The sequence below is a fragment of the Pelobates fuscus genome, chromosome 4 (assembly GCF_036172605.1).
Source record: "Pelobates fuscus isolate aPelFus1 chromosome 4, aPelFus1.pri, whole genome shotgun sequence".
Classification (NCBI taxonomy): Eukaryota; Metazoa; Chordata; class Amphibia; order Anura; family Pelobatidae; genus Pelobates; species Pelobates fuscus.
In genome coordinates this window covers 37180557-37206406 of record NC_086320.1, presented here as the reverse complement: position 1 = coordinate 37206406, position 25850 = coordinate 37180557, and the positions used below count along the sequence as shown (strand labels likewise).

The following is a 25850-nucleotide window of genomic DNA, read 5'->3' as shown; positions in this document are numbered from 1 at the left end:
TGTTGCATAGATTTGGGGATAGCGACGACGGAGAGCACAGAGAGCAGCTTCTGCGCACACTGACTTTATATCTGCCCCACAGTACCCTGTAACAGACAAAATAAAACGCAAGACCTGTATCATACAATTTATCTGCATTACAACCTATTAAACACACATGCTAGTACGTTTATGGATTGATTTCAAATGTTTTCTTTTAACTTTTAAGAAGGCCCCATGCTATAAATGGAAACATGTTCAAAATAAACAAAGCACTGCTGCTATCAAAAAGACTCTGCCACTAACATCACAATGTAACAAAACAGGACTATGGTTGTGAAAATTTATCTTCAAGAGCCCTAATTTCCTCCTCTGTTTATCTTAAGAGACATAAAACCCCTTACTTAAAAGAAGAGACTTAACTTTTTAATGTGGGTCCTATGTCCCTCTAATTTACAATAAATCACCAAGTTAACGATGACCACTTAAAATCTAGGGTGTATTATTTAGAGTCATATACATATATACACACACATTTATATAAATATATAAAAGGAGGGGTTACCACTCTTTCCAGTGTGGGATTTCACACTCCTGTCACAACCCTCTTTCAGAAGTAGTCATGTTCATGTTATCACAATACAGTTGTGTACCTGATAATACCATTTGCATAGGTAACAAAATGATGGGTAGGAAAATTGCACTGTTGACTTTCAAAATACCTATATGAGCAGGAGACATCTGAGTTGAAAGCATTCAAACTCTTTTAAATAAGTGTTCTGATGTCTGTATAGACTTATTGGTAGAATAATTTTAAGTTTTACATATTTTTTCCTTTTAACTATATAGTTTGGATAAGGGCTGGATCATGAATATATATACAGCACCTTCCGTCACCCACTGTGAAAACATAATTTTGTGTAGTTTAAAATAAATGCAATAGCTAAGTTTTTAGATATTTTATTTACTTGCATTTCCTGCATGAATTACAAGATGGTGCAAAGTAAAAAAACATTTTTCTTGTTTGGTATTTTTAATGAAGAACTTTGGAACAGAACCACAAGAGTTTTGCTTTTTTAGGGAAGCTAATATCAAAATGTGAAAGCATTAAGTGCATTTTTGAAATATTTAAATAATGACTCCCATTCACACTATAGAAAACTGCAATTTTGGATAGTAAGCCACTTTAAATATTTGGACTTTTAGCAGTCTAACATTATTTCCTAAATGTGCATGATCTGCTGGAAGACAAACTAAAACACATATTGGTGCTGGGAGTGCAAAAGCCTAGTAATTGCCACAGAGGTATGAAATGGCCATGCAGTTATTGATTTAATATACCAATTTTATAAAGAACCACGAGCTGCACTTTACACTGCTAACAGGTATTCATACATATTGTGAATAGAATAACGGTACTTTATGAGTAGCTGGGGTTAAGAATATGCGTACCAACACACTTTTCTGCCAGTTCCTTTAAAAAGATTTCTGATGGTTTTGGATTCCATTCTCTTGTGTGTATTTTAAGAATCTCCATTCTTGCCTGGGGACACAAAAACAAATTATTGTTCAAAAAATAAAAAAAAGGTTCATTCATTGGCCGCATCATTAATTCCAGTTATAGGCTGCATGTTCTAAAATAACAGAAGCAGATCTGATTCCAGATAACAGTAAAGAAAACTATACTATCTATATCGATCTACAACTCTGTATCCATCTATTCTGATGTCCTCCTCAACTGGATAGGCTTTGACCATGTTCATGAATCAATATTATATATGAAGAAATATATATATAAAGTGTCACATATGAAACTAATCTGAATGGTAAACTTAATAAAAACAATTACAAGATTATTCAGTAAAGTGAGAACTCAAAGTGAATTTCACATGTAAGGCCAGAGTAGCTGAACTAAAGCACAACTGAGATTTGTTTCCAGTTAGACTATTTTTACTTTGAAAATTCCCCATTTGGGAATAATAATGCTTAAAAAAATAAATAAAAGTAAGATATACGTACATCTCTATCAGGTAACGTGAACAAAAATTCTCTGTCAAAACGCCCAGGCCTTCTCAAAGCAGGATCAATTGAATCAAGCATGTTTGTTGCACCAATCACAACAATCTCCCCTCGACTATCCAAACCATCCATTAGAGCCAGAAGTGTGGAAACTATGGAGCTGAACAAAATAGACAATCCATTATTAAACAATTAATGTCAAATTTATGGGGGGGAAAAAAAATACAATAATTAAATTTTAAAAAGAAAATCCTAAAGCAATTTTTTTTACCTGTGAATCTGATCTTGCCTGCTTGACCTAACAGGTGCCAAACCATCAATTTCATCAAAGAAAATAATTGAAGGACGCATCTGATACGCCTAGAAAAAAAAACAAAGAGTTACGTCAAAAAGGACAAGAAACAACTCCACCCCCACAAACTAGAATACAGTTTACAATGAAGGTTAAAAAATAAAATAAAATTACCTGATCAAATAGCAGCCTCAGCTGTCTCTCTGATTCACCAACCCATTTACTTAAGCAGTCAGCACCTTTTCTCATAAAGAAAGACACTCTTTTGTCTCCAATGCTGCACTCATTTGCCAAGGCCCTGGCCACCAATGTTTTACCTGTACCAGGAGGTCCGTAGAATAGACAGCCTCTGTAATAGAGATAAAAATACTGTAGTAAATTTGTAATTTAAGATGTATTTGTAGCACAAATGCAAGTGGGCCTCAGTGTGTGTTATTTAGTTCCACGGTCAAGTGAGCCACCTGCATTTTCACACCGTTTACGGAGGGTATTTACGTTATAGTTCAGTTAACTGGTGGCAACATTTTTAACGCTCTTCGTGTCTGCCTTTTAATAACCCAAGATTTATATTAACATGAAAATTTGCTTTTTTCAATAACCCAGCGCACACAAAAAAATTTAAATATACTGGATCACTGTTTTTTCTTTCAGTATGGTGATTATCTCAGAAAGCTTAAGGCAGGTCTCTCACTTCACATATTTTGCAAAGACACCTGATGGTGACATCTCAAGTGGCCTCCGGGTGTAGAGGAAGCTGAATTTACTGCTTGAAGCGGTCTAAGACTCTGGAAGCCACTGTCACACCCACCCAAAAAAGTTATTTCAAAAAGATAAAACGGTCTTATGCATTCTTCCTACACCTTACAAAACTTGACAAAAAGGAGAGAGCTACCCCTGCCTTCAGCTTTTGCCCCCACCACTCCCCAGTCATCAATAGGGATGGCTGTGAGGAAAAAGGCATTGTTTATGGAGGCCACATCAATCTTGCAGTAGCTGAAGAGGATGGTTAGACTGTGTTGGCCCTCAGTTACAAACTGACTGCATTGAGGAAGACCCTCGAGAGGGTTGAAATGCGTCAGCTGCAATCCTTTGGGACTTTTTTTTACTTATATTTATATTATTTTGTTTGCTTTTTGCGGTGCCATACATTTTATTTTATTTGCACTTCTGTTGGCACTGCTTATTACCATTATATATGTTCCAATAAAATTTCCTTTTGAATTTATCTGTTGGACCACGGACCTCTTCATCTACCTCGGAGCCTGTATAGGCACCCTGGAGCCTCTTCTATAGAGCCTGATACAGCTTTTTGATGAGAGTTTGATTTTATGTATGTTTTATATATATACAGTGAGCATTTTCCCATTTATCTTTTATAGGTCGTTCTGCTTGACCTGTATTCCTCCTGTTGTGCCAAGTATTTTATGTGTGACCGCTTTTGGGGTGTATTACTTATATTATAGGTGTATAAGGGGCATACTTTGATATACCCATTTTTCCATATGTGAGATATTGCTGGCTGATGACACTACAAGTTTGTTTATGCACTTATCTGTCCAATTGTTGTATAGAAAAAATATATATCCATCTCAATATACATATACAATAACATTTATTTAAAAAGTACATTTTCTATCTTCAACACAGAAAGCTCATCATACTAAACAAAACAAAAAACTACCCTAAATATAGCAAAGTAATATAACAGCATGTTCTTTACATTTGTATGAGCTTATATACTGAAAACACCGGCACAAAAGAAAAATAAGTTCATACCTGGGAGGTTGTATTTTAAATCGCTCAAAGATTTCAGGGTAGAGTAAAGGGAAAACCACCATTTCTTTAAGAGAAGCAATATGTGTAGACAATCCTCCAATACTACTGAATCTCACCTAAAGAAAAGTGGAAAGAAATTGTTAAGATGCTTACATAGCGCTAAAGAACCTGGAATACAACCTCTGACCCCCCCCCCCCCCCTTCTTTTTTTTTGAGGAGTCCTTAACCATGTGAAAATCAAATTGCTACTGAAATGATTAAACCTTTAAATAGGACCGATATGGTTAGATTTGAGAAAGTATGTGAAAAATCCTTCATTACTCACATTGATAGCGGTGTAATTTTACTGAGTTTCTAACAAAAAGATATAATAAAAGAAAGTAGGGGCGACTATCTTGTGTATATTGCCTATGCCTGACAAAAGGTGTGGATACCACCATCACGTTTTGTCATTTCCTCCAGCCGTCACTACAGACTACTGTAAGGAAGAAAAAAAAAAAGGGATCGTCTACGGAGGCTCCAGCGTTCTCCTTTATACACCGCAGTGTTATAATCTCTCACATGTGCAAGAGTAAAACATTGATGTTGTCTCCAGGAAGATTAAGCACCAGGAGCTGAAAATAAATGGATAAAGCTAGCTGTGGTTTTGAGGGACAGGTGTAGGTAAGTTAAACTCCCCTTTCCCTGCAGTCACCGCACTGCAAGCAAAATATGTAAAGCTTCCAGAATCTGACAGTCACTTTAATATTCATCACTGAAATCATTTATATTATAAGATTATCCTACCCATGACATTTTTCACTAATTATTGGAATAAATGCACAATTGTTTTACACTAAAAGTTCCAAAAGCACTGTATATTGCACATTCTGCTTGCACTCCCCCACCCCCTTTTTCAAAAAATATTTAGTGGTAATTGAATGGAAGCAATACTCATGGAAACCAACGCAATGCACCTTTAGAACAGTGATCTGGGATTAATCATTACATACATCCACTTTTATATCATATCAGTTTTGTTTAGCAAGAAGTAACCCACATTTATGCTTTTCAAACTTACAGATGTATCTAACTGCATTGGATCTACATCAGCCAAGCTTGCGCCAATTCTCATACGTTCTTTGTGAACACCTTTGAGATCATCTCGCTGTATATTTAATGGTAGGCACCTTAGACAAAAGCAAAAAAAAAAAACTATATAAACATGCCTGTTAAACTTTGGAAAACAATTAAATCAATTTGGAAACAAAAATGGCCACAGAACTGTTGTATCAGCAGTTTGTGATTTGACATTCAAACCGTTTCCCAACCTTAAAATTGTAAATTCAATTAAGCTCAAAGAAAGAGAATGACTAACACAAACTACATAAATGAACAACAGGTCTATTTATTGCTGAAACATACTAGAAAGCAACCACTAAAGGTAGTGTTTGAGCCCAGTTGCTGACAAGCATTACGCAACAAAGTTATGTTGGAAAAAACTTGAAAGCTGTAAGTTTTTTTTTTCACTGAAGTGTTCTCATTGACAGTACTGCAAGTCATTTCAAACGATTTTAACAATGCAATGGGTTTTTACCACAAGAAAAAATAAAACCTCATGGAACTCTGCAATGATAAAGCTAGCTGTTGGAGATGAGCAGCACAATTAAATGCAGAGGAGTTTGCATGCTGAACTCTCACTCACTGTCATCTTGCAAGGACTGAGATGTCAGTAACTGGAGAATATATACTGTGTGACACACCTGCTGATTGCCTTGTTGCGGCTCCGATTCACACTTCTTTCAAAATGTTGTTCATCATCAGATGACGATGATGAGGATGTAGAGTCACTGCTGTGGATTGCATGTCGCCTTCTAAAAATGAATACCCCATTAGCAGAAGGTCAGGTAACACCAGTTATAATTTGCTCCGCACACGGCAGTTTTAACAGTCACAGGTCCATGTTTTACAAATTATGCACAATTTTACTTTAGAATGTGGACAGAAATCATTCTTTTTTGTTAAAATACCCAACAAAGGCCTCAATTTACAATTTTTGGATAAGCTTTTTTTTTTTTAAATATGAAAATATCTCTATATATAAAAAAAGTAAAGAATAAAACAGCTTTCAAATCATCAATTTAAAAAGGTAATTTAACAATGTTAAACCATTTGAAAAGCATATCCAAAAATATTGAACCAAGGCCAAAGTTAGTGAGTGAATTTAAAGCCAGAAGGAAATACTTTTGTTGAATTAACTTGGTTTCACAAGGAGATACTATTTACATGTACAAGCAAATATGTGCAAACTTCAAAGCACTAAGTTGTTTAATGCATCAGCTGTAAAAAGAAATTCAAGGGCTGCAGGTTATATAACTGGAAAGACTAATTCAATTGTATGTCCTTCTGAGGTGAACACAATATAGAGCTTGACTCTTAACAGATAAACTTAATTCTGGCAAAGGAATAGCAGTTCTCCCACTAACATCCATGAAAAACCTGCCATCCAGTTACCTGAAATACACCTATCTTCAACAGATGCTAATTCGGTTAAACAGAGCATATACTGAATGTTTTGAGATCCAAGGAGGGATGGGGGAATGTGCTGTTTAAAATGTTATAGTTACAAACCTGTTAAGTCGCCGTTTGCAGAAAGGACTTCTAGGACCTGCAGAACCGAAGCGATATCTTCGTCTTGCTGGAGAGCCTGCACTTGTGTAAAACATGCTGGGCTTTTTATGGTGTCTAGGTTCTGGTTGAAAATACATTGTACTTGGTCAGAAAAGAAATTATTGCAGCCAATTTATGCAGAGAGGAAAAAAACAGGATAGGCAAAAAAAACAGTGTCAGAGAGCAGCAAATGTGCCTGGATGAACATGTAAAGGTTTTCATGTAAGAAAATTTAGTTGAAAGTGACATTTCTAGTCTATTTTACATTTGAAACAGAAAATTCTTAAAAGCAAGTTCCACAGCAATTCAAGTAAGGGTATAAAAACCATTGTAGAATAAGAAGCCAGGCACAATCATATCTAAAATAGACCCTGTCTTCTCCTTAAGATTAGGTACAGAGTTTTATATAAAACTACTAGGAAAAAATATATTAAGCATCAGTATAACATTTCTATTCATTAGAGGGAAAAAAAACAAAAAACACAATTACTTGAATATAAACTATGCAGACATATACCTGATAAAGGCACCTGATATGGCACAACCGCTTTCCTCTGCCGAAGCTCATAACGTTTTTGATTATCTTCCTCTCCATCCTCATCTATATCCTCATCCTCATCTTCATCTTCTTGGTCTTCTCCCTCTTCAGAGGATTCTGTAAATTAAACATGGTTACTCTCCAAGCACCATAACCACATCTACTTGCTGAAGTGGTTATAGCAGCATTGCTGCTTCAAACTCTACCTGGAGATACTTTTTATGCCTGGGTATTACTCCACCTGCAGAAGCGGTCAGCTTGAATGGAACAAGACGGCTATGACAATTTTGTGCAACTTTTGCATTCGTCATAAGCACACAGTGTCTTTCTACTAGCACCTCCTGCAAGCACATCTACAAGTGAAGGCTGCCTTTGGTTTTGTACATGGCTGGTGCACACAGCCTGAATCTAACTCCTCCCCCCCCCCCCCCCAGTAATAAGTGGCCACTGGCTGGTCTGTCCCTTTAACTCCCAGTTTAGCTGGTTGTAATCTAATGACAAGTTCACGCTGGGGAGAAAAGTAGGTGGATCAGCAAATTAAGTAGCTAAACTAAGTAGCTAGATAAAGATTTTTTTTTTCTAAATACACAAATGTTTATATGAAGATGACATGTCTTTAAAAATAATGGAACACATTCAGGTTCTTGAAAGTAATCATTGCACTTGAATTAAAGGAATAATCCAGGACAATTTTACTGAATAAACTCAACTGGTACATACCTGGCCATTTCTTGTCCACCGCAAATGAAGACAGCAGTCAATGGATGAGAGAGTGCCCTGTTTTTTGTAAAACCTTTCCTACACTGTTAACTTAAAGTTAGAAACATCACCCACGGGCTCAAAGCAACATAAAAATGAGCGGTATTGGTTATGGTGCCCCTTTCTCATTCACATATAAGGTAAGAGACAAATTACCTCCACTCTCCTCTTGATTATCCGTTTCCTCGTCAAGTGTTGTATCATTTTGTTTTCTTTTAACCCGAGAATACATGTCCACATTCTCCTAGTAAGAAAAAAAAATAGAAAATTTGAATACTATCTTTTTTTCAAAAATACACGCAAACCAAAAACTACAAATGCACACAACCTTGTGGTGCCATGTTTCAGAAATACAAGACATAAAGCTCATATTGACATACAATTCATATACACTTGACACAAGTGCAGCAAGTGGCAGTTATAGAATTGTCATAGACCCACCTCTATGAGAACATTAATTTAAGGAATGAAACTTGGAAATAAAAATTTGTACAAGAGCTCCATGGAAAAATTATGTAAAGTCTGTAAAATCTTAAAGTATAAGAACTTCACTGTGATGTACAGTACTTATGCTGAATTAAAGGACCACTAGAAGCACCCAGACCACTTTATCTCAAAGAAGTGGTATGGATGCATTGGTACTTTAGTTTTAACACAGCAATGTAAAACATTGCAATTTTGTAAAAAAAAAAAAAAAAAGTCCCTTCCAGGGTTACACACACTTAGTGGGCTCTATTTCTGAAAGCCACTAGAGACACTTCCTCTAATAACAGACTCAAACACTGTTCTCATTTAAATGATCCTACTAGAGAGCATTTGATTGGTGCAGTAATATGCCACACACATGCACTGGAGGTCCAATGCTTCCTTATGCAGAACCATATAACGCAAGGAACAAATATTTGTTTTTGTTAGTGTTCCTTCATGTGCAATGTTGAAAGCATATTACTTTTTACGATTACTATTTTGTTACCTCGATCAAATAGATAAGGCATAACAGTCAAGCCTACAATTGCACCCACCTAAGCCAATAAGCTGCTTCACACAACAGAGTATGTATGTAAATGTGAGATCGTTTGCCACCCATTTCTGGATGCCAAATTAGATAGAGGAAACAATGTTATTTATATCTAAATATATTAACCTACAAACGCAGGCAAAAATCTGTTCCATTAGTGCATAATTACCTCTTCTGTGTCATTGAACACACCCAGATCATCAAGTTCCCGCAAACGGCGGCGACGCATTTTTTTCATGTGATCCATTTTTTGCAGAACAGCTTCAGCAGTACTAGGGGAAAAAAAGTTGCATAAAGTAGTTTAATTGTATAAATGTACCATTATCTTATTTTCTGTCTAGTTTTGCAGAAACTGGTGCTCACGTGTCCACTGTGCGGTCAAATGTTGCAGCCGCACATTATCAGTGAAAATCCATGCAACCATGGATTGCAAGCATAGCCTAAGAATGCTGGGCTACCCTGCTCCCAGGACTATATTACCATCCAAAGCTGGACAGACAAATCACTACTGCAGTAAAAAAGCTTTATAGCACTAATAAATATTTACAAACAACTGAACTTAATATAAAAAACCTACTTGGTTATTAATTTGTCGAACAAGACAGACTGATTGGTGGTACTGTATCGACTTCTTCTAATTCTGCCACTTCGGCGAACCTCAACATCTCCATTAACTTCATGCAAAGCGGCTTTGTCGGCACTTCTTGTTCTCCTTACTGGCTTGTCTTCCACTAGTTCATCTGGGAAGAGGATTGGGATTAACTGCTTAACATTCACCATGTGGTCCCTGAACACAATGTGGTAGTTTCAAGTGTCCTGCATATGTTGCAAACAGCTGGATAGGACCTTACATTTGTTAAAGAAGTTTAATAAAAGAAGGTTGTTTTAGGATATACTATTAGGTGATTAGTCTTTAAAGAGATGACAGTTCTTCATTCCCTCACTCCAGTATAAGCTTTTGAATCAAAGTAGAAAGGTTATACCATCCCAGCTGTAACTCCCATTTTGTGGGAGGCTATTCTATATCATTTAGCCTTAGGCAGGCTAATAATAATAATAATAATAATAATAATAATAATAAAGTATTTAACCACGAAAGGCACATTCAGATTACTCTGGTTTTCAAGTACGTCCTGGGGATGTTACCTTAGCCCAACATCCAGGGGTTGTTACTATTACCCAATTTAATGATACTCATTTTATCTACCACGAAAGGATGAAGGGCTAAGTCAACGCTGCCGGGATTCAAACCTGCGACCCAAGGGTTGAACAGATTCTACTGTGTGCCTGGGCATCAGTAATTTTATATTACAAAAGTCATGAAATCTACAACAGAGTGGATAAACTGTGAAAATGTGACAATTTTACGATACTTGAAAAAAGTGGTCAGTTATTTAGTTGGGATACAGGAAGGGACAAAATACATATTCATGTTTAAGCTTTCAGAATTAGCAGCTTAAGATTTAAGGTTTAATTTTAAAGTTTTAGTTCTTAAACCGAAGCAAAAAACAAACAACTATGTTGGTATACATTATATAAATAAGCACATTTATAATACATTCACAAAAATTATAAAATGTAGAATACACGAAAAGTAAATGCATAGTGACCACTTTGCATAAAACTCTGTACCTTCTTTGCACTCCCCATTCATACTGGTGTCAGCTTGAAGTTTAGCCAGTCTCCTAAACACATGATAGGAAAAAAATATTTATAAAGTCATACACACAATACAAAGCAGACAACCAAAATATAGTTGCACATATTCACTGTACCAGCTGAACGAATTTCTCAAGATTTAGATAAACATTGGACTTATTCTAGACTCTGGGTTAAAAAAAAAAACACATTACTGAGCACTGGTATCTGCCAGATCAATTGCCTCATGACATTTGACTATCCGGTACCCAATCACAGAATGGAATTAGCACTTTGAATAGTAGTGTTTTGTAAAGTAGCAGAACCATGTCTTCACACAGAAGTAATGCCACAGTTTGAAGAAACAAAAAAGTTATTTAAAGTTTTTAGATTGCTCTGCTGATGAGTTGAAGAAAGGGTGATTTTTAGGCAAGTATGGGTGAGTTTAGGGCTTTGTGGACTGGAATTTTGAAAAAGAAAAGAGTTTGTTGCTTGGGTCAAGCTCAAACATATTTGTTTTTCTGATTATTTACTTTTATGTAAAAGAGACACTATAAAGTCACCAGACAACTGCCGCTTATTGTATTTGTTCTGGTGAGTATAATTATTCCCTTCAGCCTTTTTGCAGAAAACACGGTCTTTTCAGAGAAAACGCAGTATTTACATTACCGCCTAGGGATACCTCCACTGGACACTCAGATGGCTACTGGAGGTTCTCCCTGGGGCAGTGACTTTCAGTGTCTCCACCCTTTGCACGGAGACACTGAACTTTCCTCATAGAGAGGCATTGATTCAATGCATTTCTATTAGGAGATCCTGATTGGTCAGGGCTGTGTTTGGCTTGTGCTGACTGTCCCTTTCACAAGCTCAGCCAATCAAATGTGAAAGCATTGTGATTGGATCAAAACACCACTTCTGATGATGTCAGCCAAGCAGACAGACCAGGGCAGAGCCAGAATCAGCAGACTGGAAAAAAATGTAAGATTTTGCTATATTTAGGGGGGCAAGATGTTTTTTTTTTTTAACACTATAGGGTCAGGAATACTTGTTTGTGTTTCTGACCCTATAGTGTTACTTTCATTTAAAGAATGTTACATTAAATCGTGTCTAGCAATAGAGTTCAACACCAAATCTTATATATCTATTCAAATTACCTAGTACACCTTTTGCCTTCAGTATTATTTATATTGTCTGCATTTTTCTTCTCCATACTTGAATCAGAATAGTTATGTCCATTTTGTTTTTTTTGTAAAGAGTGAAGATCATGGTTATCTTCCTTATTGGATAATGGTCCCTAAGAAGAAAAGAAGGGAGAAATACAAATTATTATTATTTATTTTAATTTTAACACCACATACATGTGTTCAACTGAAAACAAAAACTATGTTAACGTAACTGGATGAAAATGGTCACAGGGAGTTCTATCTGCTGGGAATTTTAAAGCACCAGTCTTACTTATTTATATCCCAAAAATGTTTAGCGGTACTTTATATAATACATTTTTAGAAACCTACCATCTGACCCTAAGAACCACTACATTTTGTTGGTCTCCTCACTCCCATCTTTTCTCTGACTGTCTTTACCATATTTTTCTCTTTCTGGAAAGATGTCTGTCTTTAAATGGACACTATAGTCACCAGAACTAAAGCTTGATGTAGTTGTTCTGGTGAGTATAGTCTGTCTCTGCAGGCTTTTTACTATAAACATTGCCTTTTGAGAGACAAGGCAGTGTTTAGATTACATCTTAGGAACACCTTTAGTGGCCTCTCCTCAGACGGCCAGAGGCGCTTCCTGGGTCAGTGCTAAACAGCATGCAGCCCTGACGTTCAGAGTCTCCACACTCTGCATGGGTAAGCTTAGCTTTCCCCATAGGGATACATTGATTCGATACATCTCTATGAGGATGCTGATTGGCCAGTATGGTGTTTGGCTCCATCCTCACCTCCTTGCAGAGGTAAATCAAAACTGAAGAACTCAGACAATTTAAAGCAATGCAACTGGCTGAGATAATCTATTTTGATTATTTCAGCCAAGGAGGCGGATCGGGGCAAAGCCAGCACCAGCAGCCTAGAATAAAGTTAAGGTTTTAATATATAGGGGCAAGACTGTGTTTTTAATACTATAGGGTCAGGAATACATGTTTGTGATCCTAGATTGTTCCCTTTAGGGTCATCCTAATCATCAAAACCACTTCATCTTAAAGTAGTGTTGTTGGTGCATAGCTAATGTTCCAGAGAAACCGCAATGTTTACTTTTTTCTTTTTTAACCACCTTTAGCGTCTTCCTCATTGAAAAGTTTCAGTTTTCGTAGGTCTTTAGGTTTGGTGTGTCTACACACATCAAGATAACACTAAGCATATCCACAACTCCTCTATGAGAAGCATTGGACATGCCCATACATCCTAGGTCTCGCAATGTGCATACTACACACTCATGTATACATACACACAGCATCCTTGCCAGGGCTAAAGTTTCCAATAAATACCGCCCTTGTGAATAAAACACAAGAGATTGCAGAAAGTAGAAAGGTAGCTCATCCCTGCTTTGTTTAAATAGTAACCAATTTCACATATTTCATGCCAAAACACCCGATTTATCAACTTATTGTATAAATACAACAAGGTTTTGTATGAAAGGTGCTGTGTTCTGAAAAGTGCTCTAATGTACTGAAAGTTTGGCAGTCACCATGGAAACGAATGGAACCAGCAGGCACACTGCACTGGTGATTTCATCCCTTTACCATGTATGCAACACTTTTCAGAAAAAGTCACTTTTTATACATAACTTAATGAGTCGTGCAAGTCAAATTTAAACATACAAGACAAGTATTCAAAAGGCAGGTAAACGAGAAAAGCTTCAACGGGAAACTATGTTAAAAAATGTGTAATGAATATACAAAGAAATATACTTAACCCCTTAAGGACCAAACTTCTGGAATAAAAGGGAATCATGACATGTCAGGTGTCCTTAAGAGGTTAAAGGGGCACTCCACAGCCCAAATAAAAACTACTGTTCAGCAGATATACTACATATGAAAACTTGCATGCAATCTTCTAAAAATAGCTTGCAAAACCTGCAGATGCCTTGTATGCAGCATTTGCAAGCCCTCCACTTTTTCCCCAGTTCAGACTTTGTGGCAGTCTAATCACAGACTTCCCAATGCAGCTCAATGGGAATTCTTTGCAAAGCAGGTGCTCTGGACAGTTGCTGCTTCTTGAGTTTAGCTCCACTGAGCTGCAACCAGGAAGTAAAAGGACAGGTTGTCTGAAAGCCAAGGGGGTGTCAACAAACACATTTATAAAAGTGCTGATTGCTAATTAAATTAGCCCTTTCTTTTTTTTTTTTACAAATGAGTCTCTTTAATCATGCGTTTAGCAGGCCTTTCACAGCCCATCAGTGCTCTGTTCTTAAATTAAAATGTTGCTACATTACTTTCATGTTATCTTTCAGTTTCCTCCTCCAGAAACTGTAGTTAGATACATCTGTATCAGAGTTGTGCAAGTCTACTTATACAGTATTGTTTAACTCTTCCTCTTCTGCAACTGTCACTAGTCTAATACTATCCTTACCTTTTGTGTCATTTTACCCCACTCCCTCTAGCATGTAAGCTCATTACACTGGCTATCTGAACATAGAGGATGGCAGCTCCCACAATGCCCAGCCAGACACTGGCTATCTGAACATAGAGGATGGCAGCTCCCACAATGCCCAGCCAGACACTGGCTATGTAAACGTGTAGGACTCCAACTCCCATGGTGCCACCTCGAACATTGCCATTAGGAATGAAGAGGACTAGCTCCCATGATGCTCAGCCTGTGACTCCCAGTAAGTTCTCATTCAGCCAGGGAGGCCGAGCTCCGCCATGACCGATCGCTGCCCCCAGCTCAGTACTGACCTCACTGCCCGGCTTGTCCGCCTCGGACTGAGTCCCACTCGGCCGCTTAAGCGAGCTCCGTCTGCCCTTCTTCTCGGCAGACGGCAGTGTGAGGAATTCCGCGCTGGAGTCCATCAGGGAGTCATTCTCCCGGTAACAGGGGGGCCTGCCCGGCCCGCTGGTGCTCCGTAACCGCACCATGACTCGCCCAGCAAACTATCGGCCGCCAATCTCAATTCTGGCGCCACAAACTTTCCTCACAACCACCTCACAGCGTCCTGGCACCCGCACAACATGGATCCCTCCGCGCGGGCAGAGACCTGGGAGGGATAAAGGAAGAGTCAGGTTCCCGGAACCACAACACAACCGTGTGTCCTTTATCGTTATATCGGGTGCAATAAAACAGGCCCTTAAAAAAAGAACGGGTTTAGACCTCTGGCTTGAAATACCGAGGCACTATTTTACACGGCACTTTATCTTTCGCGGAGGGACAACACAGACCTTAACTACGACGCGTTCGGTTTTAGCGCGGGAACTGATGGCGCGCTCTGATTGGTCAGAGTCAGAGCGTGCGACTCGCTGTCGCATTGATGACGTAGCCATCCCTTTCCCCAGCATGTTTGGGTATATCATGTAGGGGGTGTTATTTGTGGCAAACAATCCCAGGCTTCACGTCTTAAACACAAACTCGGAGAATAATGTGATTTTACCTATCCATTAACACGAGCTGTGCTTTTGGTATCCCACAATCATAGCAATCTGATTTAATTAAACAGATAGAGAGATAGAGGTTGCCTCCACCAATATGGCGGCTGGGTTTGAAGCTGTGCTCAGGTCATGTGACACTAGAGGGGACACAGGAGGAAGTAGCAGAGCTTAGGGCTATGGTAGGATGGAGTGACCCAGTCTGAGCTGCTCACTGCTGGGTTACCATGGAGCATGGAGCTGCTTCATCTTCACTGCTCCCAGGGCGCAGATACTGTATCTACACCAGCTGTTACTGGTAAGGAGACAATATGGAACCTCTCCATGCCTTGTGTGTTACTGGTAAGGGGACAATATGGAACCTCTCCATGTCCTGTGTGTTACTGGTAAGTTGACAATATGGAACCTCTCCATTCCCTGTGTGTTACTGGTAAGGGGATAATATGGAACCTCTCCATTCCCTGTGTGTTACTGGTAAGGAGGCAATATGGAACCTTTCCATACCCTGTGTGTGTTACTGGTAAGGAGACAATATGGAACCTCTCCATGCCCTGTGTGTGTTACTGGTAAGGGGACAATATGGAACCTCTCCATGCCCTGTGTGTGTTACTGGTAAGGAGGCAATATGGAACCTCTCCATGCCCTGTGTGTTACTGGTAAGGAGGCAATATGGAACCTCTCCATGCCCTGTGTGTTACTGGTAAGGAGGCAATATGGAACCTCTCCATGCCCTGTGTGTGTTACTGGTAAGGAGGCAATATGGAACCTCTCCATGCCCTGTGTGTTACTGGTAAGGAGGCAATATGGAACCTCTCCATGCCCTGTGTGTTACTGGTAAGGAGGCAATATGGAACCTCTCCATGCCCTGTGTGTGTTACTGGTAAGGAGACAATTTGGAACCTCTCCATGTCCTGTGTGTGTTACTGGTAAGGAAACAATATGGAACCTCTCCATGTCCCGTGTGTTACTGGTAAGGAGACAACATGGAACCTCTCCATGCCCTGTGTGTTACTGGTAAGGATTCAATATGGAACCTCTCCCTGTCCTGTGTGTTACTGGTAAGGAGACAATATGGAACCTCTCCATGTCCTGTGTGTTACTGGTAAGGATTCAATATGGAACCTCTCCATGTCCTCTGTGTTACTGGTAAGGATTCAATATGGAACCTCTCCATGTCCTCTGTGTGTTACTGGTAAGGATTCAATATGGAACCTCTCCATGCCTTGTGTGTTACTGGTAAGGGGACAATATGGAACCTCTCCATGTCCTGTGTGTTACTGGTAAGTTGACAATATGGAACCTCTCCATTCCCTGTGTGTTACTGGTAAGGGGATAATATGGAACCTCTCCATTCCCTGTGTGTTACTGGTAAGGAGGCAATATGGAACCTTTCCATACCCTGTGTGTGTTACTGGTAAGGAGACAATATGGAACCTCTCCATGCCCTGTGTGTGTTACTGGTAAGGGGACAATATGGAACCTCTCCATGCCCTGTGTGTGTTACTGGTAAGGAGGCAATATGGAACCTCTCCATGCCCTGTGTGTTACTGGTAAGGAGGCAATATGGAACCTCTCCATGCCCTGTGTGTTACTGGTAAGGAGGCAATATGGAACCTCTCCATGCCCTGTGTGTGTTACTGGTAAGGAGGCAATATGGAACCTCTCCATGCCCTGTGTGTTACTGGTAAGGAGGCAATATGGAACCTCTCCATGCCCTGTGTGTTACTGGTAAGGAGGCAATATGGAACCTCTCCATGCCCTGTGTGTGTTACTGGTAAGGAGACAATATGGAACCTCTCCATGTCCTGTGTGTGTTACTGGTAAGGAGACCATATGGAACCTCTCCATGTCCTGTGTGTGTTACTGGTAAGGAAACAATATGGAACCTCTCCATGTCCTGTGTGTTACTGGTAAGGAGACAACATGGAACCTCTCCATGCCCTGTGTGTTACTGGTAAGGATTCAATATGGAACCTCTCCCTGTCCTGTGTGTTACTGGTAAGGAGACAATATGGAACCTCTCCATGTCCTGTGTGTTACTGGTAAGGATTCAATATGGAACCTCTCCATGTCCTCTGTGTTACTGGTAAGGATTCAATATGGAACCTCTCCATGTCCTCTGTGTGTTACTGGTAAGGATTCAATATGGAACCTCTCCATGTCCTCTGTGTGTTACTGGTAAGGAGACAATATGGAACCTCTCCATGCCCTGTGTGTTACTGGTAAGGATTCAATATGGAACCTCTCCATGTCCTGTGTGTTACTGGTAAGGGGACAATATGGAACCTCTCCATGTCCTGTGTGTTACTGGTAAGGGGACAATATGGAACCTCTCCATGCCCTGTGTGTTTGCTTTCAGTGTGAATGGAGTTAAAGTTGTGTTTTATCAGAGCTGTGCTCTTAGCGATTAGTTCAGTTGCTGCTGTCTGGTTACTTGCAACATTATATAGAGATTGAAACATTGTGTTTTTGTAAATAGTGAAAGGCTGCACTTTATATTTTGGATAAAGTGTTTTGTTTTGTTTTTTTACCTTAAAAAAAAAATATATTTATACATACGACTAGAAAATGGAGTAGCACCATAAGAAATTCTCGGGTGTTGGTCGTTATGTAACAAGTAAATAAGGCAGTACAACAGGTGTATGGTGTAGTATGTCTGATGTAAATGGAAGAAAAATAGATACTTTAACAATGTGTAGAGCTATCAGTTCTACTTTTGTGCGCCTAGGTGTAATCCTTGCCTGAGCAGAAAACAAACCCACATTTATTGTAGTATATTTGGTATGTGAGGTAGAATAGATATTAATATTTTAATAGTGAGATGCATTCCAAGAAAACAACATAAAATATAACAATACCCTCTCGGATCTTGTTAAATGCCTGAAGTTTTCTACATGGTATATGTGAATAAAATCAGAAATAAAATATAGTGCTCAATGTAGATATACAAAGTATAGTAAAACTATTGGTGAGATACTCACTGGCATATAGCACAATTATGGTTTTATTCAATCCGTAGGGTGTAGGTAGTATGTTCCCCATCAAAGAAGATTGTATATAAACTCACAAAAAAGTGAGGATGGTCCAGAAATGTTGTAAAATTCACTGAAAAACTATATATCTATATACATCCTTAAAAGTGACTAAATCATGTAGAGAAATAATGCTAACATGTTGCACCGTTGACAAAGCTTTTTCATTTTTCAAAATGTTTGATTAAATACTCAAAACTAACAACATTGAGCAATAGGGAAATTAAGCTTAAAGGACCACTCTAGTGCCAGGAAAACATACTCGTTTTCCTGGCACTAGAGTGCCCTGAGGGTGCCCCTGGCTCTGGAAAGGGGTAAAAACTTACCTTTTTCCAGCGGTGGGCGGAGAGCTCTCCTCCTCCGATCCTCCTCTTCTCCTCCCCGTCCGCTGAATGCGCACGCGCGGCAAGAGCTGCGCGCGCATTCAGCCGGTCACATAGGAAAGCATTCATAATGTTTTCCTATGGACGCTTGCGTGCTCTCACTGTGATTTTCACAGTGAGAATCACGCAAGCGCCTCTAGCAGCTGTCAGTGAGACAGCCACTAGAGGAAATAGGGGAAGGCTTAACCCATTCACAAACATAGCAGTTTCTCTGAAACTGCTATGTTTATGAAAAAATGGGTTAACCCTAGAAGGACCTGGCACCCAGACCACTTCATTAAGCTGGTCTGGGTGCCTAGAGTGGTCCTTTAATAAAATGTACTATAAGGAGGGGAGCCAACCAACTGTAACGACACAAATTTAAAAAATGTTCTCATATAATCCACAGATACGATGTTATCTCCAAAACATTAGTGTATCAGTTCCATATAGATCATGGGTGTCCAACGTTTTATCTTCCCCGTGCCACATTGAGAGAAGAGGAATTATCTAGGGCCGCACAAAATATATTATATAATATTTATTTAATAAAACATATTTAAAATAAAAAAATAATTAAAAGCCCTTTTTTTCTTAATTTTGATATTTAATTTGTTTAGTAGATAACTCCCTTATTTGTTATCCTTATGTAGGATTGCCATATTTAAAGGGACACTATAGGCGCCTAGACCACTTCAGCTTGTTGAAGTGGTGTGTGCACTGTCCTAGCATCTTTAACCCTGCAAAGCTAATTATTGCAGTTTTTTTGTACACTGCAATAATTAATTTTGTGGCGTAACTCCACCTTTAGTGGCTGTCCACTAGACAGCCACTAGAGCAACTTTTGGTCACTCAACTGATGCTGGACCTCCTCGCGCTATGAGGACACCAGGCGTCCCTGGAATTCCCATAGGAATACATTGTATAATGCTTTCTTATGGGCAAATACTAATGTGGCGCAGCCCCTGCTAGCAGACTTCGGTGGCGGAGGAGCAGATGCAGACCCAAGCCAAAGCCGAGGGACATTAGAGTTAGACCCGCGTAAATGACAGAAGGGGTTTTTAACCCCTTCTGCACATGGGGGAGCGGGGAAATGGGCCAAATACGCTGAAATAAGAAATTACAAATACACAGATATATAATACATCTGTTACACGTGTTCTATTTTGTTTCTGACTGCAACTGGTTCTTCAAGGTAACATCTGACATTTTTGTTTGTCTAAAGTGAAGAAAATGTCTGGAAGCTGTGCGAGTACATCCGTGATCACCATCCTCATATCCTGGAGGAATTTTCTGCCGTGTTCATATCCAATCTAAACAAAACGGTAAGGTGGAAGTGTAACATCTCATCAGTTAATTAAAAACCAACAAAACAGGATATTAACTAAAATATTTTTGCTTCCACGCGAGATGATGCAAAGTCTGTAAACAAAATCTTGGTCAGTGTTCTTTGCTCTTTTAAATTTTGTTGTATTGAAATCTGATGATTGGCAACTGTCGAATGAAAGGGAATCTACCATGAGGGTTTTTTTACAGCCCCATTGCCAGCTAAATGTTTTTCAGACCTGTAAATTCTATCACGTGTCATGGCAGGAGTGAGAGGTGGCACGTGGGCCAGTAGCCAACAAAGTGGTACACACCAGGATGACATGCTGCCCTTACCGAATGAGCTGCTGCTGTGCTTATTCAAGGGTTTAAATTCCCTGGAATTGATTTAAAATATATATTCTATTTTCACATTTCCTCAGGACTGGATGACCGAGCCTAATAGAGGTTTAATCCCATAATGTAAAACATTTGGTTATTTTAAAAGTAAGATTAATCTTATTTTACTGCTATTTCTTTGCTTTAATAAAGCATTAAATAGTGTGTATTCTGTTTGTGTTGCAACTTTTACTCTTGTCCGTGTTGGCTGTGCACGGGATTCCTGGATGCAGAATACTTTTTCTTTTTTTCTTTCTCATCTCCATTTTCTTTGGGCATTATTATTCCATGTTCCTTCTCTAACATGATTTAATCTTTTACAGATCCCGATCTGGGAGCAGAAGAATGGAGCAGTTGATGAACCTGTTGTATGGGTGAGTGCTAGTTTCTTTGTCAGATTATTTGCACATACGGTAGTCAAAAACCAGCCAGGGACTCTAGATCCCATTGTTCTGCTGGTGACTGATATTGGTAGGTTAGTTGTGATGACTATTTATGGTCACGTAGATTGACACATTTACATCGTTATTTAATAAAGCGAGAATTCAAAGTCAATAACTATTTTTAGTCCAAAATAGTCCAACTGGTACCATTCTCTAAGTCCGCTATCCTTCAATCTCCGCTACCTTGGCCTAAAATGTTAACTTTGAATTCTGTGCAGTGTTGGGTACCATTGTCGGCTGCCGTGCATTTTTGTAACTTAACCTCTGGGTGTTGCATACATATGTAACCTGCAGAGGGAGCCATTGTCATGTGATCATCACTGACCAACCTGCTGCAAACAATCTCCTACCGAAAAGTTATGACTCTCTCAGGGATATTAACTAAATTTAAAGTGAATCCATTGTGGAATTTAAAATGCAATGCTAAAATGGCCAGAGTGAAAGAATTCTATAAATCAACTGCGCTTCCAGTTTGCACTTAAATTTGAAATTCACGTTAAATTCTCGCCTTAGTTAATAGCCACGTATGACAACCTTACTTTTATTCCAGTCTGTGTTTTCAGGTGTACACTGTGCTTTTAATGTGATAATTGCCTTGTATTCATCCTGTTTTTATCATGTTGGCATTAATAGGAGCCTGTTTAGGTTGAATTAAGTCCTATGTCTGTTTTGTAGTGTCTTGCTGTACTTTAGCAAAGCGTGTTAGAACCGGAAAGCAACTTGTTACATTACACCTTTCTTCTTCCATGCTAGGATTACCACGTTGTGTTGCTGCATGCCTCCAGAGGTCAGACGTGTATTTATGATCTAGATTCTGTGCTGCCGTTCCCCTGTTCTTGTTCTATGTATATACACAAGGCACTCAGGACCGACCTCGAGTGGAATCCTCAGTATCAAAGGTACGTTTTTCACTCGGATGAATGGACAAAGTATGATTTATCAGATGCTGTGTGAGCATGCTGTGCTTCAGATCTGAGCCCGTTCAGCTTACACCTTCCAGTCCAGAATGAGGGACACTGAATAGTACAAGATCCTTTTTTTTTATAATGTTAACAGAATACATTAACTCTTTTATGCTTGCATATCTTTTTATTCATGTAAACTGGATTTTTTTTTTCTTTGACATCACAGAAGCACACTACAAAAGATTGGGCAGGACTTCCAATTTGTTGTACTTTAGGCTATTCTATGAAGCGGTATGAACCCTGTGTCAGACCAGATGAGGTATATACCTCCTAAATGGTAGGCAGTTGAGTTAAGCAGTGAGACCGAAGGCCATGATGTATACAATGAAACGCTCGAGAAAAATATACACATTCTGCCACTTCCCTAATATATAGAGCAAACTATCAAATTAACAATCATTTCCAAACCAGGCACACACACTTTTCAACAGTATGTTCTAACAGGATGCAAAACTACAAATAATCTAATGGGTCAGCTTCCCATGATAAAATATGGTTTATGCACTCCTATGATTAACCCCTTAAGGACCAAACTTCTGGAATAAAAGGGAATCATGACGTGTCAGGCACGTCATGTGTCTTTAAGGGGTTAAACATATAAAGTGGATAATTTACAAGAAAGTATTTTATAAAACAAAATCTAAAAATCACAAAATAGGCAGATTTGTGCCCCCCCCTCCCCCCCCCCCCCAAAAAAAGCTGAACCTGTATCATGTCTATTTGGACACTTCATCATCTACATGTGTACTATCTACACACAAAAACTGCTTTAATGAGATAAAGTTGACATGTTCCTGTCGGCATTTTCTTTTGTTTTGTAAATTTAGTCATAGAGAAATGGCCTTTGGCTTGCCCAGACCTCACATGCAGCTATTTAGAAGACCTGCACATGTTCAGCACACCCAGCTTAAAGATTCTGTCTAAAAGACACAACATTAAACGAATAAACAAGTTTTACACTTCGCCATCTGATATCATCACCCTTAAAGATTTAAAATGTATATCTAAATGTGCTACAGGGATGATGAGGAAAGTAAAAATCAAAACAAAATAAAAATTCTGTAGCTTGTGTAGCACCATTATACCCTCCCTTTATTTTCGTAATTTTTCATACTCTTGTCCTCTTTAGCAACAGTGCAGCCACCCGAGGTGGATCCTAATTTATTGAGGTTTGGAAATCCTGCCCTATCTCAGAAAAGGAGGAACTCTCTCTCTTGTAGTGTGCTGGCTGTGATACCAAAGGAAAGGGAATCGTCAGGTAAGAATTTCTACCTCTGTGTTCTATAGAATTCCATTTAATTTTACTGAATAGTTTCACCAACAATGCAGGCTTTCAGGATCTTGTAATATTAGAACAACCATTGTCTGTATTTCTCATGTTTTCATCCCAAAACCCTGTGCTGCCAGATTCCCTGAGGGCCTAATATGGAATGATAAAATAGTGGATAATTCTGCAAAGAGTGTAGGTAGTTGTGATGCTTTTTTTTTTTTTTTTTTAATTGCAAAGATGATCTTCTTGGAATAGGGATCTCCCACTCAGCCTTCTCACTCATTTCTCCGCATAGTCTATGCCAAATATTGATATGCAAGGGAAGAAACTATCTGTAAAGGAGCATTTCAAGCACTATAACCACTACAGCACACTGTTGTGGTTAATGTGCCAGGAGTGGCCTGGCACCTCACCCATTTTATGTACCCCATTCTTAGCTGGGGTCTGCCAAGCACCTCTCCCACCTCCACTGCTTTAGACAGAGCAATTGGCTCTTTTTCTCAGTTAAGCCAAGCATTGCAGGGCTTCGCTGATTGGCTAAGAATAGTATGCTGGCGTTCCCAGCGACTTTAGGGCTTGGCTCAGGAGAGCTAACAGGCACTCTTACATGGAGCTTCAAACTTTTTAAAGGAAGAGCTGTGCCCAGTGGATGCCAGGTAAGACGTCAAGCTGTTCTACAATGGTTTGACTGCTTACAATATTGTGCGGTGGAGGCTTGTGAAGTGTGTGTTTGTGTGTGCATACATACTCGTGAAACATATTCCCAAGAATTGTCTGTAGTTTGTCAGCGTTTCTACCAAGGTCATATTGCAAATTAAACTCAAGTAAATGGAGAACAGCTATAACATATCTGTTGTGCATTGTTTAAGTGAGGAGGGAGTGCTCTTCATGTCAGTAAATCACAGTTTGTGTATTGTTGATTTTAGGCGTCTGAGAGTCATTCGAGCAGATGAGTTTCTGAGAACATTTGCTTCTGATCGATCACACATGAAAAACGCCAGGGGCGACTGGACAAAACCACCACCAAATTATCCATACATTAAAACAGCAGGTAATTCAAGAGAGAGAGAGAGAGAGAGTGTGTGTGTGCGTGCATGCGCATACTTAGAAACTCATTGAAATATATACATAGCTCAGTGGGCGAATGCATCATCAGTAGAATCAGTTTAACCCTTGCGTCGCAGGTTCAAATCCCAGCAGGGCTGACTCAGGGAACTCAATATCCAATTTGCCAAATTTGGACATAAATAAATTAAGAGGATAAATGCTTAGTGAGAAGCACTGTATCAAACTGTCGGTTTAGTAACCAGAAATGAAAGTTATAATGCATGATGTCTGTCTTCTTTTCAGAAGCATCTATGAACCTGGATGATTTCATCAGTATGAACCACGAGGTTGGATGGGGTACAGTGTACACAATGGCAGACTTCTCAAAAGCATTCGGCCGTGTTTGACGTAGGATTCTTTTATGGAATTTACAATAGTCTATGAGGAGATCAAACAAGGTTTTGTTTGCTGCAGTTTCCGATGTGCATAATTGATTCATTCTGAAAGGTGTTTTTTACTCAGCTGAACTGCATTCGCAAGCCATGGAAAATATCATTAACATGGTACAGAAACAAAAAAAAATACCTTTTTTCACCAGCCTCCACCATTCCTACTACTTTGGATAAAATTAAACATGAAACCTCAACATTTGTGAATTTTGTATGACCCAATTTAATACGTTTTGAAAAATAAACAAATTATTTTGTTTTGTAAAATGCAACTACACAACTTTTAAGATCAAATACGATTAATTTGTAAGTTCCATGACCTGAATGTTCTTGTATAAATTTTCAGCAGGCCATGAAAGGCTGTGAGATTGTTCTCTAGTACAGAATGTTGTAGAGAGAACTGTCAAAGAGAAATTAATTGGGATACACTTGAAATGAGGTTTGCATTTATCAGTAAATAGTCTCCTTGCTTTTCTCTGTGAAGTAGTTTGTGAAGATCCCGAATTGTTATTCAGATATGCGTTTAATAGCTTGTGCTCTTTGCAATGTTTGTCTACTGCTAACGTTTATAGGATTAGATTCAGATTATAGGTGACCCTTTAGGCATATGTCCTAAATATATGGTTGCAGTTATATTCTTTATTTATAAAATAGTTTACAGGGATGGATACATTGAGGTTTCTCTTGTTTTCAGATATGTCCTGGGTCCACAAAACATTGCATTGGTACAATATTACAAAAGTTCAATATATATATTTCTAAGCTGGGGTCTGCCAAGCACCTCCCCCATCTCCACTGCTTTAGACAGATCAATTAGCTAAATAATAATAATAATATATTAATATATATATAATATAATAAATATATTCAACCATGACAGGTGCATTCTGTGCTGAGGTATATTGCCATAGATATCTACAAAGATTTTAGATTGAATAAAGATTTGACAGTGTTCCTGAGATTATTCCATAATTGCGGTGCTCTGTAGGAAAAGGAGGATCGAGCCACTTTGTTTTTGTATTGCAGTATGCTAAATATCATGCTAGTACTGGATCGGAGGTTATAGGAGGTAGGAGCAGCTAGTGAGAGCATTCTACTTAGGTAGAGTGGGAGCTTCCCAGAAATGCTCGTTTGCACAAGGCTGGAAAGATGAAGAGTGCGTCTGGATTCCAGTGATGGCAAAATCAAGGAAAATAGCTTCAGTTAAGTCTCCTTGTTCCATGCCAACTTGGATGTCATTGCAAACTTTTAAGAGGGCAGTCGAAGTTGAGTGATTTGGACAAAAGCCTGATTGATCAGGGGTGAGGTAATTTGATTGTTGATAATATTCA

General features: G+C 38.9%; 2 protein-coding genes across 3 annotated transcripts in view; one reads left to right on the top strand and one right to left on the bottom strand.

The window, feature by feature from the left end:
• ATAD2 (ATPase family AAA domain containing 2) overlaps positions 1-14819 on the bottom strand; it is a 31409-nt gene extending 16590 nt beyond the window's left edge. Inside the window, exons 1-16 of one of the 2 annotated variants that reach the window (XM_063451089.1) lie at positions 14564-14819; positions 11823-11962; positions 10663-10715; positions 9608-9770; positions 9200-9302; positions 8169-8256; positions 7233-7370; positions 6677-6797; positions 5809-5919; positions 5127-5235; positions 4067-4182; positions 2465-2639; positions 2270-2358; positions 1999-2158; positions 1432-1522; positions 1-86 (exon numbers count right to left, since the gene is read on the bottom strand). The exon at positions 1-86 is cut by the window's left edge and continues 229 nt beyond it. In XM_063451089.1, coding sequence (XP_063307159.1) covers positions 1-86; positions 1432-1522; positions 1999-2158; positions 2270-2358; positions 2465-2639; positions 4067-4182; positions 5127-5235; positions 5809-5919; positions 6677-6797; positions 7233-7370; positions 8169-8256; positions 9200-9302; positions 9608-9770; positions 10663-10715; positions 11823-11962; positions 14564-14743 — 1923 coding nt within the window. In that variant the 5' untranslated portion in view covers positions 14744-14819. The remainder of the gene's footprint in view (positions 87-1431; positions 1523-1998; positions 2159-2269; positions 2359-2464; positions 2640-4066; positions 4183-5126; positions 5236-5808; positions 5920-6676; positions 6798-7232; positions 7371-8168; positions 8257-9199; positions 9303-9607; positions 9771-10662; positions 10716-11822; positions 11963-14563) is intronic. The other variant, XM_063451090.1, reaches the window with a different exon arrangement.
• Positions 14820-15370: 551 nt separating this feature from the next.
• On the top strand, positions 15371-24767 carry NTAQ1 (N-terminal glutamine amidase 1). The gene is made up of 6 exons (XM_063451087.1): positions 15371-15545; positions 19867-19966; positions 20669-20719; positions 21542-21687; positions 23950-24074; positions 24374-24767. The coding sequence occupies exons 1-6, from the start codon at positions 15475-15477 to the stop codon at positions 24475-24477; spliced, it is 597 nt and encodes a 198-aa protein (XP_063307157.1). The 5' UTR covers positions 15371-15474; the 3' UTR covers positions 24478-24767.
• Positions 24768-25850: the final 1083 nt, after the last annotated feature.

What these genes read in the sequence shown, in the direction of transcription:
- NTAQ1 (XM_063451087.1), top strand. Translation starts at nt 15,475, where the DNA reads ATGGAGCATGGAGCTGCTTCATCTTCACTGCTCCCAGGGCGCAGATAC. An exon ending in TATCCAATCTAAACAAAACG is followed by an intron (nt 19,967 to 20,668) that starts GTAAGGTGGAAG and finishes AATCTTTTACAG; the next exon opens with ATCCCGATCTGGGAGCAGAA. An exon ending in TGGAATCCTCAGTATCAAAG is followed by an intron (nt 21,688 to 23,949) that starts GTACGTTTTTCA and finishes TGTTGATTTTAG; the next exon opens with GCGTCTGAGAGTCATTCGAG.